Source organism: Danio rerio, chromosome 21 (assembly GCF_052040795.2).
Source record: "Danio rerio strain M-AB ecotype USA chromosome 21, GRCz13ab, whole genome shotgun sequence".
NCBI lineage: Eukaryota > Metazoa > Chordata > Actinopteri > Cypriniformes > Danionidae > Danio > Danio rerio.
The window spans coordinates 16,178,821-16,194,368 of NC_141041.1; the positions used below are offsets into that span (position 1 = coordinate 16,178,821).

At 35.5% G+C, this 15,548-nt stretch overlaps 2 protein-coding genes across 4 annotated transcripts in view; one reads left to right on the forward strand and one right to left on the reverse strand.

Moving 5' to 3' along the window:
- The window catches only part of mmp17a (matrix metallopeptidase 17a), a 232,811-nt gene that overhangs the window by 51,635 nt on the left and 165,628 nt on the right, over positions 1 to 15,548 (reverse strand). For all 3 annotated transcript variants that reach the window (XM_087300976.1, XM_087300975.1, XM_087300974.1), the window contains one exon: positions 1,648 to 1,934. In XM_087300976.1, coding sequence (XP_087157102.1) covers positions 1,648 to 1,934 — 287 coding nt within the window. The remainder of the gene's footprint in view (positions 1 to 1,647; positions 1,935 to 15,548) is intronic.
- The window catches only part of LOC147838808 (uncharacterized), a 483,811-nt gene that overhangs the window by 46,526 nt on the left and 421,737 nt on the right, over positions 1 to 15,548 (forward strand). The window lies entirely within an intron of this gene.

Genomic DNA, 15,548 nt, shown 5'->3' on the forward strand with positions numbered 1-15,548 from the left:
GCTTTCAGTAGTGAGATTTACATTACACTGAACTGAATTAAACTGATCTTCAACTCTGAAACTGGACTGAAGCAGTTTCAGTTTTACTTGAACTTCCATGTTAAGCTGCTTTGACACAATCTATATTGAAAAAATGCTATAAAATTCAAAAAATTCAGCTGTGCCATAACAAAATGTTTTGATGACATTTTTTCATGATTTATTTAAAATTTGAAAGTCTTTTTTTTTAATTGTCCTAATATTTACAAATGTATTGTTCTCTTTTTGTACAAATAAATGCAGCCTTGCATACAGCATATATATATATATATATATATATATATATATATATATATATATATATATATATATATATATATATATATATATATATATATTTTTTTTTTTTTTTTATGTTGGTGTATATTAGGGATTGAAAGATTCCCAGATTTGCTTGATGCATTTGTAAAATATGAACAATGTAATACATCAGATTAAAAACTCAGATACAGGTTGGCATTTAAATCACGATGCATCATGCCTAACATATTTGCATCTGTAAAAATTATTCATGCACAACACTACTGTTTAAAAATGACCAATAATTCATTCATTCATTTTCCTTCGGTTTAGTCACTTATTTATCAGGTGTCGTGACATACACTCTTGTATTTACACACACTTATACACTATGGCCAATTTAGCTTACTTAATTCACCTGTAGCGCATGTCTTTGCACTGTGGGGGAAACCAGAGCACCCAAAGGAAACCCATTCCAACACAGGGAGAACATGCAAACTCTACACAGAAACACCAACTGACCCAGTCAGGACTCGAACCAGCAACCTTCTTGCTGTGAGGCAACAGTGCTAGCCACTTAGTCACCGTACTGCACATGAACAATAATCTGACCAATATTTTATATGTAGATTGTTTTCTCCAGTCTAAACTGTTTCTCAAGCATGTTCTGTCATCACCTCTATTGCGTGACCATGACGTATCACAACACTGCGAAGACCCGAGTCCATCAATTAATTGATCCACCACAGCAAATAGCGAAAATAATTGTGGTATTTAACGTATTTAAGATATTTAGATTTTCTTCAGATCCTCGTTTTTCTTTAACCCTTTGCTTTTTTAATGTATTTAAGAGCAGTTTTAGATCATAATGTTCAAGTGTTCTGCTATTGGTATAGCAAATTACAACAGGCAAGCCTGTCATAAAACCAAATAGAGAATCTGCATGGCTATAAAAGTAGGCTATTCAATAGAATCAAGTGTTATATCCCAGCTTTCCTATTAGTCAATGTTAGAGGATCTGAGCTTAACCTGACAGTTAGCGATAAAAAAGTGATCATATTTATATCCATTGGAATGTTCTGCATCTAATTGCATAATGTTTTAATAGACTCTAAATCATATTGTACTGCATTATGCTAAGATTGAATTAGATCGTATCAGTAGCTGAATCTTTTATGTATTGTATTGCTAGATACATCAAGATGCGTATCACATTGGCCACATTTCTGAGATGCACACCCCCTCATATATATACACATTAGAGACCACTGACTTTTATAAAACAAACAAACCAAAAAAATGCAGAGAACAAATTATAAAAGCAAGAAACTCTGACTCAATCATTCATCCATTCTCTTGCTGTCTTACCTGGTGCTCTGAATGTCCAGGCTTCATCATCATCAAAGTGTGTGTCTCCAGCAGTGAATCTCTCTCCAGGAAAGAAGGCATGTGCCACTGTGCCGCCGGGCCCATCAAAGGGGTATCCGTCATTATGGTCTGCTTTGGTGAAGTCAATCTGAATGTCGGCCTCATTCCCCGCCACCTCATGAAAGTTGAGAGGCGCGATGTCACTCCATACTTTCAGGGCATAATACATGAGAGCCCGCACAGTGTCTCGTCCCAGCGAAGTCGACTCCTTCGGAAACGTCCTCACCCTGTGTGAGAACAGAAACATGTGGCTTGAAATAGACATCAATCCCTTTGTAAGATCGGCGACAGTGCTAGAAGCTACATTCGGCACCGCTTTGAAAACATAAATAGGACAAGGCATGCGGCAGGCTGTCAAAAGCTGTCTCTTTCTAACTCTAGGGCAGTGTTGGGTAAGTTACTTCAAAAAAGTAATAAATTACAAACTAATAATAAAAATTGTATTGAAATTGCTTTCCTAATTAGTTTGTCTCAAAAGTAACTAAATCCCTAATAATTCTAGATGAGACACTCAAAAATTACTTTTGCTGCTTGTTCAATCTACTTATTTAGAATGAATTGGATTAACAGGGTGTCCACAGGGTCTTAAAAAGTCTTCAAGAACAAAATGTCTTTTAAAAGTTCTCATCTTAAATTCACTGAATTATGAATATTGTATTGTATTGTAGATTTTAAATCATTTTAAACAGGTCTTATTTTTCCTTCCAACACACATCCGATCACCAACAACACATCTTTATAAAACTTTTAGCAAAATTACTATTAGTATTTTATTTATTGTTTATTTGACATGGACATCACAATTACACTGGACAATCCAAATGCATTTGTTTAAAGTGTTTTAGCAGACTTGCAAATTCTCAACTCCTGTCCAAGGGAGGGTTAATATAAAATAAAAGTCAAATACATACAAATCCACAACATTATAATTCTTTACATAACATTGCATTTTTTGGATGTGTACAACTGGGTTTGCTTGATTTGATACATTATATAAAATATGTGATAAAAAAATTGTAATAAGAATTTGTTTCTTCATGGGGCAAGTCTTTTTTTTTTCTTTTGCTGGGCCATTAAGTAATTCCTTTGCAGTCTGAAATTTTATTCCTGATGGTCTTAAAAAATCTTAAATTTGACTTTGTGAAACCTGCAGAAAAGCATAGAAAAGAATATAGACAATAGAAATTGGACTCTTCATTTTTAAAAGGCATCAAACAGGACAATTTAATTTTAAAACTATATGTCTATTAAATATTCATCAAAGGCAGCAAAGCTCCAAAAATACACATTTATTCAATTAAAAAGGCTGACGCAAACTATATGTATTAAAATGCAAACTATTCAAATTACTGCAAAAAAATGTTTTTCTAACTTTTTTTTCTCTTGTTTTTAGTCCAAATATGTATAATTCTTAAATCAAGAAGAATTTTCTTATTGTTTAAAAGAATAATATGCGAGAATTGAGGTTTTCCTTAAAACAAGCTAAATAATCTTGTTTTTTTTTATTGTTTTCTGAAGGAAAACCTCACTGAATTTTGCTTAAATATTTTTTCTTGTTCAGAAAATGTTTCATGATTTAAGGATTTTTAAAAAATATTTGGACTAGAAACAAGACAAAAAAAATAATAACAAGTTGTTGTTGGACAAATAAAACCTGCATGAAAAATGTAGTTTAAACAAACCTACAAAAATGAATATGAATAATAACAATAAGAAAATACAATTACTCTGCTTTTCTGAATTGATATCTTACATGGTCATTATTTTTTTTTCTTAAGCATATACAATTGTCTTGATAAATGTTCTTTAGTTGAAAAAAAAAATTATATATATATATATATATATATATATATATATATATATATATATATATATATATATATATATATATATATATATATATAAAACCCCATAAAAAATTTTCAAATAAGGGGCATTTTTGAAAGTGCCCCTTTAAGCTTTGATCCCAATTGTGCCATTTTGATGACTGTAGCTTTGTATTCAAGTGAGATCTCAAAAAAGGCAGTGCTGCAAATGCCTGTGTGTTAGCATAGTGGCAGATTCAAAAACAAGACTAACGTTCTTATGAGGGAGAGATCGGCAATACTGGGCAGGGTTTCCTCCTCTGATGACATGTACAAAGGTAGTATGTCAATCAACATGTTTCTGCAGACTGTTTTTATGAAGAATGATTATAAAAAATAAAATGTATACATTTTTTACTACTAAGCTGGTTATATTCACAGAATCTTGCTACACAACTATTTATCCCCCTTAAAAAAGGGATTTTTGCACAATATGTCACCTTTAAATGACCTAAAAAAACAATAAACTCTTACTTTGCTTTTTTTCCAATAGAAAAGTTATTTAAATACAGTAAATGGTTAATTTGTAACTGTTTAAACCCAATACTGCTCTATTTATTTATTATCTATATATGCACAACCGGTAAACATATTTTTCAGTTTCACTTAAGGTAATTTGGAAACAAGCAACGGTTATTCGGAGGTCCACTACTCTACACGATCAAGCTAATCACTTCCTCCAAGGGCGATGTGAGCTCTCTTTTCCAAGTACAGAGACAGATCGATGAGAAATTAATTTCTGAGTGCTGGCTTTGGTAAGTGCCCACTAAAAAGTGTGCCCTCTGTACAGAACACACACAAGCGTTCGATTACATTTGCACAACATTGACTCTCTCAGTAGAGTTATTAGGTCATTTGTGCTGCTGTGGGTGGTGTTCTGCATTTACACTGGTTACTGAATGAAGGTCAGTATGTAGATTCAATCAAGTTGCACTGTGGTGGTTTTGTTGATAACGCTGGGCTTACAGTGGATTTGTTGGTCCGTGCCAAGGTCAGCGCTGGCCAATGCTGCATTTACAATGAGCCGAGTGACCTAACAATCTCTATGCAATGTGCTACACAGTTTATACATTAATTCATCTCACCCCGTTGCTCTCCTGCTTGACTTCTGGCATATACTCTCTCCAGTAAACAGCCTTTTAACACAGAGAAGAATATAAATTTACAGGCTGAGAGGGAGTTCAGCTGAAATCTGAGCTCTTGTGTGACTCTTCACTGGTTACAAGTATACAATATCAATACTGAGAAAGAAAGTACAGGATGGTCACCAAAATAATTTGGTCTGGATCAAGTCACAAAGGAGTTGGGAGGAAGTCAAAAATAGGTGTTCTAATGCCATTTTTTTGTGTGAAAAATGATCAGAAAAGACAAAAGGATATAAGTGTATGCATTTATCTCTCTGTAAATATTACTTCTTAGAAATGATTATAAAACAAACAAAACACATAATTACAAATGATGGCAACGTTACAAATGACAATTTTATTTATAGAATTATTTTCGTCATATACAGTTGAAGTCAGAATTATGAGCCCCCTTCAATCTTTTTCTTCTTTTAAAAATATTTTTCAAATGATGTTTAACAGAGCAAGGACATTTTCACAGTATGTCTGATAATATTTTTCCTTCTGAAGAAAGTCTTCTTTGTTTTATTTCGGCTAGAATAAAAGCAGTTTTGTATTTTTTATGAACCATTTTAGGGACAAAATTTTTAGCCCCTTTAAGCTATATTTTTCTCGATAATCTACAGAACAAACCATCATTATACAATAACTTGCCTAATTCCCCTAACCTGCCTACTTAACTTAATTAACCTAGTTAAGCCTTTAAATGTCAATTTAAAGGGTCACGAAACACCAAAACACATTGTTTGAGCTGTTGACAGACGTATATGTGTCCCACACTGCTAAAAACACTATTAGGACACCTATATTTCACTAAAAAGTGTAAATTGGTTGTTTTTGCGTTATTTTAAGCAAATTCTTACTTTCGGTTTGAAACAAATTTTTGAAGCTGCATCACGGCCATGACATAATAGCGTTGTATTCCAGCGTGCAGACTGGACGTCTGTGCTAGAGTGTGTCTTATTACGTCTTACAGCCTGCTGCATTAATGCATGAGTAAAGCTTGGTTCAAACCAATCAGCGCGCTCTATTGTGCAACTTCATTAATATTCATTACTGTCACAGTGTTTAGACGACAAAGACGCCACGTTATGTTGGCAAAACAAGCGTGAAGTGTTGCTTTTATAGTTTGCTGCCGTTAAGTTTTGTTTTCATTTTCTCTCTGTGAGAGCGCAGCTGGCGTCACGTGAGGATTACAGTCTACGCGATCAGGATTCACTTGTAGTCTCCTTTTAATAAAGACGCGGCTCTAGTTGCTGTGGATTGTCCTGCCTCTACAGATTTGGTAAGTGAGCGACCAGTGCTCTTTGTTTATTCAGTTCGTATTTTATTTGTATCGAAAAAAACTATTGCACCGAGTGTAAACAAGTTAGCACTATAACCAAACTATAACCTCGTTTAGGATTTTGTGACCGGAATAACACACGCGGCTTTCTGACGCTACCTGCCGTTTGCATCTAAGTTTCCGGGAAATGCTGAGTCTTTTTTTTTTTTTTGGTATCAAACATTGCATGAAAATACACGCTAAGAGCAGTTCCTCAAATCAAATATCTCGTTTGTCGCTAGGGGCATGAATGAATTCCCTGAATGAAAGAGCCAAACTGCAGTTAAAGTCCACCATTTCATAATTTGGCAAATAATTTGACTACTGATGTCCATGTAAACACAGTCACATTGTCCGCTGTGGGTGTGTTTTTGGACTCTGAAATTCAGCGCGCCCAAATAGACACTCCCACACCAAGCCTCTTTTTTTCCTTCGACACTCCCCCCTAAACAAAGCTGGACACGCCCACTTTTCTGACTTTTTCCAAAGTAGAGGTGTGAAAACACCCTGCTGAAACGAGGGGGTTTCATGGCCCTTTAAGCCGTATGGAAGTATCTTGAAAAAATATCTAGTAAAATACTATTTACAGTCATCATGGTAAAGATAAAATAAATCGGTTATTAGAAATGAGTTATTAAAATTATTATGTTCAGAAATGTGTTGAAAAAATCTTCTCTCGGTTAAACAGAAATTGGGGAAAAAATAAACAAGCGGTCATCATTGGACCAGTTTGGTTAAAAGCGATGATATTGCCTGCCACCTTTACCAGGTTACTCAACCTGTTCTTATTTGACACACTCAGATTACCGTACCAAGCTACGATGCAGAAAGGTAAAACAGAGTCAATAAATTGTTTATAAAACAGTGTCATTATAGAGGTACAAACCTGAATTGATCTAAGTTTCTTCAGAAAAAACTGGACTTTTTAATAGACAGTTTGGGTGTTAATAATGTTATATGCTGAGGAAAGTCCATTGTCTTTTATCAAGTCCACAGTTAACGTAGGTCTATACCAGTACGTTTTAGAACACTTCATGCTTCCACAAGCTTTTTGGAGATGATAATTTTATTTTTTCAGCAGGATTTGGGATCTGCACACAGAGCTACCAGAAAGCCAAAGCTACCAGTAGCTGGTTTAAGGAGCATGGTATCCCTGTTCTTAACTCACATGACCCTACAAATCTACAAATATTTATTATATGAACATTTATTTTCACACTAAAATGTTTATTTATTTACATTTTTTTTTTTTACAAGTAAAATAGTTTTAGGACAGTGTAGGAAATAGCAGACTTGTTTGGGTTCCATGCAGTTTTCCCCAATTAGTCTGTTGACGCAGTTCTTTGATTTTCTTATGCAATCCATTCTTTATCATTGAAATGTCCTCGTGGAAACAGGCTTACATGGAATAAGTTCAGTCTACTCAAAGCACAATGACCTAATATGAGGTCACATGAAAATTTCGGAAGCTGAGTTCAGGAGTATGACTTTCAAGTTCAATTTCCCATCCATTTACGCCATAATGTGCCCTTGGCGGGGTTTCAATAGACGGCCGACATTTATTGGAGAATAATCAAGGCTGTTTTTTTTTTTCTTTCTCCATGTTATCTGGTTATTATACAGGCACAAGCAGTCGCAAGCTAACCTGAAAGCCTGACAAAGTGCCTCTGGGAAGATTGGCCATCCCAGCAGCATGTAAACGCTCAAATGTTGAAGTTTAATTTTCAGTCACATTCCCACTTCTTTGTCTCCATGTGATACAAGACTGATCAGACAGACAAGAGGGGAAGGGATGAAAAGAGAGAAAATGGCAAATAGAAATCAGGGGGAACAAGTTCAAAAGAACTCATTTCCTCTATTCTGGCGTAATGCTCACAGCGGGCCTGACCTCTGTAGATCAGTGGTCCAGACAGGACATTTACTGTATGCTGTTAATCACACATCAAATCAATCCTCCACTCTCACATCCAGGAGCTGAACGTGACACACAGCCAGACAAGCTTTTCACAGGAATGAATCATCAAATTAGTCTCTGTCAAATCCTGAATCAGACATTTCATTTATCCATTGCAAATCTGTATATCCACCTTGGAGGATTCGTAATTGTATTTTTTAAAGTAGTACATTACCGTTCCAAAATTTGGGATGAAAAATTATTTTTTAAAGAAGAAGCTCCTTAAGACAGCATTTTAAAAATGGTATACAGTGCATGCGGAAAGTATTCATGGTGCTTCATTTTTTCCACATTTTTTTATGTTGCAGCCTTATTCCAAAATGGAATAAATTCATCCTCAAAATTCTACACACAATACCCCGTAATTACAATGTGAAAAAGATTTTTGTAAAAAAAAAAAAAATTTACGTAAGTATTCACAGCCTTTGCTCAATACTTTGTTGATGCACCTTTGGCAGCAATTACAGCCTCAGGTCTTTTTAAATATGATGCCACAAGCTTGGCTGGAATTTTTGCCCATTCTTCTTTGGTGTACCTCTCAAGCTCTATCAGGTTGGATGGGAAGCGACGGTGTACAGCCATTTTCAGATCTCTCCAGAGATGTTCAATAGGATTTAGGTCTGGGCTCTGACTGGGCCACTTAAAGACATTCACCGAGTTGTTGTAAAGCCACTCCATTGATGTTTTGGCGGTGTGCTTTGGGTCATTATCCAGCTGGAAGATGAACCATCGCCCCAGCCTGAGGTCAAGAGCACTCTGAAGCAGGTTTTCATTCAGGATGTACATTGCTGCATTCATCTTTCCTTCTATCCTGACTAGTCTTCCAGTTTCTGCTGCCAAAAAAACATCCCCACAGCATGATACTGCCACCACCTAGCTTTACTGTAGGGATGGTATTAGCCTGGTAATGAGCGGTGCCTGGTCTTCTCCAAACGTAACGCCTGGTATTAACTCCAAAGAGTTCAATTTAAGTCTCATCAGACCAGAGAACTTAGTTTCTTATGGTCTGAGAGTACTTCAGATGCCTTTTGGCAAAATCCAGGAGAAGAGTGGTATCCTCTACCACTCTAACATACAGGCCTGATTGGTGGATGGCTTCACAGATGGTTGTCCTTCTGTGAGGTTCTCCCTTCTCCCCCAATCACTCAGCTTAGATGGCCAGCCAGCTCTAGGAATAGTCCTGTTGGTTCCAAACATCTTCTGCTTATGAATGATGGAGGCTACTGTGCTCAATGGAACTTTCAGAGCAGCAGAAATTTTTCAGTAACTTTCCCCAGATTTGTGTCTCAAGACAATCCTGTCTCGGAGGTCTACAGACAATTCCTTTGTCTTCATGCTTGGTTTGTGCTCTGACATGCACTGTCAACCCTGAGACCTTATATAGACAGGTGTGTCTTTTCAAATTTTCAAATCTATTGCTTTTATTAGAAAATAAACTTTTAAGGTCGGTAAACGTAGCGAGTAATGCTAGCTACTCATAGTAATGTAGCTGAGTTATTTAGAAGCAATAACTCAGTTAAGCAAATTATTTTGTATCAACAAAGCTTTGCAACTTTCATGTGAGAAAATAATATTCCTGATCATTCTGACAGACCTCAACACAGTAACTATACACAACAAAATAATCAGCCAAAGGGGTAATCAAAATAATCTTGTTGTTCCTTATGATGTAAGATTATTTTGCTTACCCCACTGGCTTGTTTTAAGGAAAATCTGCCTTAATTTTGGCATATTATTTCTTAAAACAAGACACTTTGTATTGCACATCTAGAAAATGCTTCTTGATTTATATTTTTTTAGATATTGGACCAGAAACATGACAAACAATCTAAGAAAAATCTTAATTTTTGCATATTATTTCTAAAAACAAGACAATATTTTTTGCTTGTCAAGAAAATCCTTTTGATTTAAGAGTTTTTAGAGATTTGGACTAGAAACAAAACAAATTATTTAAGTAAGAAAAAGCATTTTTTTTTTTTTGCAGTGTAGCGATCATGTGTGTTAAACATTTGAACTACACTGAAATAAGGCACTGATCTCTAGTTGTCGTCATTAATTCTGAAATATTTTCACACTGCTGAGCCTGACGTTGTGTTCCTGCTGCTGCAGCCTTTGTGTGTATTGAGAAAACTCTATCTGTCTTTGGTATCGGTGTGTTGTCACAAGTACGGCCAGATACCAGCTTCAGTATCGGTGCATCCCTAATCTTCTTTTTTCAGAATCCCATATTTACCAAAGAGCCTGGGTTAGTATAAGTTTAGTATGTCTTTGGATCGATCCCCCCAGCCTATTGAGTAATACGGCTTTTAGTTACAGTCTCCAATCAAACAGTCACAAGCCACGAGGAGGGATGAAAAGAAATCCAACCCTGACGGATTATCGTCATTATCGTCATTTGGACATGGCTGGGATTATCTGGCTAAACGACATCCTAATGATTTACATCCTCCGCCCTCATTGTGTGCCAGAATCTGGGCGAGCGCACAGATGCCCAATGATAGCTTCAACTTTACCTCACACAACAGCTCCTACGCTCTCTCGTTGGGTATCGCCCGGAGCGTGTTGAGCTATTGTGAGAGATGTACCCATTTTCAGCCAGCGTGGAAAGGATTAGGAGCGTCGAGGGGTTTGATAGACAGAAATGTGATGGGAGTAATGGAGGGTGGTGAGGAGAAAGATGCTTATCATAAAGCCATTTCACTCGGCTCCCTGCTAATCAGCTTGGGAAATCAACCCCAAAGACACACAATGCGAGTCTGGGGGAAAAACACATTGTCTTCAAAGCAATCAGTCCTAATCTATTTGGCTAATTAATGAGGGTGTTAACGAGCAGGCAGTGGCCCTTAGAGTATGGTGTGGGTCTAATGTGGAGTGATGGAGGCCTGATGCAGGATCATCTCCATTGTGACTGTGTGTTCTGAACAGGAATATGTATACAGCTGAACCTCTGAACCTGTGTTCTTACTGGCTGATCAATCATTTATTCATCAGCGTCCACTGAGAGGCCATCCAACTGCCTTCACCAGTAAGCTGAATGAAAAATAGAAACAGAGTAATACTTTGTGATAAGAAACTTTTTTTGGATATATATAAAACAGAAAGTTCAAACCTTTTTTCTCACCCTCATTTAAGCTTACTTCTGTGGAAGGAAAATGAGATGTTCTAACGAATATTAAACTCTTACAAGGTTAAATTGGCTACAAATCATGAAGTTCCTTTCAGAAACAGAACAGAACTGAGTCCCTGCAAACCATGTAAGCAGATCACAGTCAGCGACATGAAAGATTCTGATTGATTCTGCTTGTTTGTCTTCGATTTATTTGTTTGTCAATAGGCAAGATGAATGTGTGCAACTAATTTTCATCTTTATTTTTGGAAGAACAATTTTTTTTTATTTTCCCAAAGTTTTTTTTTTAATAAGTCTTAATTAGTTTTGTTTTAAAATTATTTTATTCTATAATATTAAACCAACAAATAAATACAAACATTCTTAAAACAAGAAAAATGTATTTAAATGAAGTTTGCATTAGCAATATTTTCTTTATACATATAGCAATATCACATGAGTAGTGATATGCTATTATCCCACCAGTGACAATATATAGCCACATCACACGTCAACAATGTCCTCATATTTCACCTCCTTTTTGTAATACCTGTGTCATACCCATGTCATTATACAGATTTGTGTCCTGACATGTCACAAAAACACGTACACACACACACACACACACACACACTTTACGAGGACATTCCACAATTTTAATGATTTTTATACTGTACATATACCTATGACTTATAACTCTATATGGTCCTGGAGGGCCGGTCTCCTGCATATTTTAGTACCAACCCCAATTAAACAAACCTGAACCAGCCAATCATGCTCTTTCTAGGTGTATTAGAAACTTCCAGACAGGTTTGTTGAAAGAGGTTGAAGCTGAACTGGGTAGGACACCGGCCCTCCAGAACTGTGTTTGAACACCCCTGCTCTACCACAATCTTATCCTTAAACCCAACCCTCACACTGAACAATCTACACTTTTACATTTTTAAAATACTTAAATGTATCTAATGTATGAATCATTTTCCTAAAGGGGACCACAAAAATTTCATCACAAGTTAAAAGTTTACTGGTATTGCTATACTTTGTGACATTTGATCCTCAAAAAGTAAGAAATACAAGGTAAACAGCAAAGATTTATGTAAATTAATATTTAAGAATGCTTCCCTATATTTACAGTTAAAAATATTCTCTTGGTTTTGCACTAAAGCTATTGTTTCCCTGAAGAATCTTGATGCGTATGAAAAAAGACCAACGCCTGTCAGCTGGTGCTGATCAAAGCCTAATACTGTTGGTACATTTCTCTGTGTTATCGATTCTACCCATGCCTAAACCCATTTAAAAAGATCTCTCCTCACACAAACGGCTATGACGCTGCAGTGCAATAATCACTCAGAATCCATCATTGTTTTTCTCTCTTCCTATCTGTCTGTCTCCTTCCGTACACCGCTTTTCAATTGCCTTGGTCAGGCTTTTTATCACAGCTCCTAAAACAAGCCATTACAGGCTTTATTACAGCCTCTCAGCTGGTGAAACTCTGTCACTACAACTGAACCAGAGGTGCAAAGCTTCTGATGTGCACTTTGTCACAACTGATAGAGTTCTCACTGCTCGGTTATAGGGGTCATTTCACGTCAGCCGAAACGGCCAAATCTGCCCACATTCATCAAGACAGAGAACGAAAGGTTCAGGCAGGAATTAAGGTCAAACTAATATAATCCAAAAGCTGAGGGAGAGGAAGGTGAGGATGCATAGATCAAACAGCAAAATGATCAAATACATTCAAATCAATCTGACTTAAAAAAAAAGAAAAACAAATTATATTATATATATATTTTTTTACATTTATTATTTTCATACAAAGTGCGAACTCACACTCTCAAAACATATCTTTGCTGCTTGTTCAATGCGTCTTTAAAATGAGCTGAAACAACACAATTCTTGAGTTTATTTTGCAATTGTTGTTATCAAATGTTTTATGTTAAATCCACACACATTTGTAAACTTTAATGAGTTAACTTAATTCCTTAATGTTGCCACAACATGAATTGATGTGTGAAACCCAACAGTTTTTTACAGTGCAACTTAGAATGTTTAATTGTTTAAGTAAAAATACTGTGTCTATATCATGCGTATTAAATAATACAATTTTTAAAAAATCTATAATTATCAAATAGTACTTGTTGCATGTGGGGAAACAATGATAGCACTTTTCCATACAAATAAATGACTTGCACATCAAATATTGCATATTTCAACAGAACCAATCTGATCCTATTACCAAAAAAATCAACAAAAATACCATAATTATGTTTTAATCAATGTAGAAATGTTATAATTCTGTGTTAAACTAAACATCGCCACTCAAAAATAAAATGCTTGTTCAAACTACTTACTTAAAATTAGTTGATACAACACAAAATTCTTCATTTTTTAAACTCATTTAAAAACTCAATTCAACATAAATGAATTGTGTGGAACTCTTCCTTTTTTTACAATGTTTACTAAATATAGAATGCTTCATTCTAAAGGAAAACAACAATTTGTTATATTAATTCTATACAACAGTAAATAAGTTAATATTGTGCTATAATTTACACACATTATTGTAATTTTTTGTCAAATTTAACAGCAACAATATTAAGCAACAGTAATATGTCTGAGCCACATTTGAATCAATCAAATAAATAAACGACTTGATTCAGTCGACTCATTAAAACATTTACCACCATCTTGTAGCAATTTTATTATTATTTTTTTAAAAGTTAAATTTCATTAAAAAACATGATAAATATGGCAGTTGTACTTGAAGTGATTGTGTGCAATACATTTTAAGTTAAATCAAATAAATAGTTTTTTTTAAATCAACTTTTTTTTGGTTTTAATATTTTTTACTTTTTATGAAGGACAATTAAATTAGCAGTCAATTGGATCAAATAATTAATTTAATTAAACTTTCAAATGAATTGACACCCCTAAGATACTTCAAATCTAAGCATTTAGTGAAAAAAACATTGAGTAGCGTGTAGTGATTTAGCATGTAGATATCAAATGTTTGGGAGTACAACCGTACACGATAATTTAACCAAATCGTTTTGATGACAAACTTTGGCACATTTCAAGAGTTCAAATTTAGCTGATGATTGATAAGTAAGAGCGAGTTTGGCATGCTGTCCCAAGAGAAAGCCCTAAGCTTAAAAAATCCTCGAATTCGGAGCACCCTCCCATTTCATTGGGTCATAGGGGAGTCTGGGCTAAGTTAGGTCTTGAGAGCTCCCCCTATTTAGTTAAGAAAAAGTAGGGATGGATGGAGAGATTCTTCAAGATGAAGATGGCTAAAGTAAGGAAATCTGGCTATTTATACGTATTTGAATTCAACTGATTGGTGTATCATGTGATTCCTAATGCAGGACTCACCGTGGTTATACATAAGCATGTGATCCTCCTGAAACTAGTTTATATATAAACTTCACTTCAAATCGATTAAATCGGCATTTGAGATGTTGTGGATTGAGACCAGTCTGCTGCTCAGGTCTGTTTCCAATCATATCTATTGAGTCAAAGTTTTTTTTTTTTGTGCATCAAAAAATATATACAGTATGATAAATGTGTTTACTTGCATGTACTTTTTATATATGTTTATGACCCTGACTACAGAACCATCCAAAACAGTCAATTTTTTTTTCAAATCAAGATTTTTATCTCAGATTTATCATCTGAAAGCTGCATAAATAAGCTTTCCATTGATCTATAGTTTGCTAGGAGAGGATAATATTTGGCAGAAATACAAGTATTTAAGAATAAAAAGTAAACAAAAATGAGGTATTGACATTAAAGCTGTGCAAATTAAGTTATTAGCAATGCATATCAATAACCAGAAATTGACTTTCAAAATATTTAAAGTACAATAAAACATCTTCATGAAACAAGCTTAATGTTCAAATAATCTTAATGTGTGAAACAATAATTTAGACCCATACATTGGCCTCGTTGTTGTTGCCAACACAATATCCATTTGAAAATGGATGGAAACATTCATTCATTTTCTTGTCGGCTTGGTCCCTTTATTAATCCGGGGTCGCCACAGCGGAATGAACCGCCAACTTATCCAGCAAGTTTTTACGCAGCGGATGCCCTTCCAGCCGCAACCCATCTCTGGGAATCATCCACACACACACACTCATACACCACGGACAATTTAGCCTACCCAATTCACCTGTACCGCATGTCTTTACTGTGGGGGAAACCGGAGCACCCAAAGGAAACCCACGCGAAGGCAGGGAGAGCATGCAAACTCCACACAGAAATGCCAAGTGAGCCAGGTTCGAACCAGCAACCCAGCGACCTTCTTGCTGTGAGGCGACAGCACTACCAACTGCACCACTGCCTCGCCCGGATGGAAACATATCTATATATTTTCTAAAATTCTCCTTCATAGACCACAACAAAATCGTAAAATCACTTAGAGGTGCTCAGAACTGCAATATTTACAAATGCCAATGGGTCAAAAATG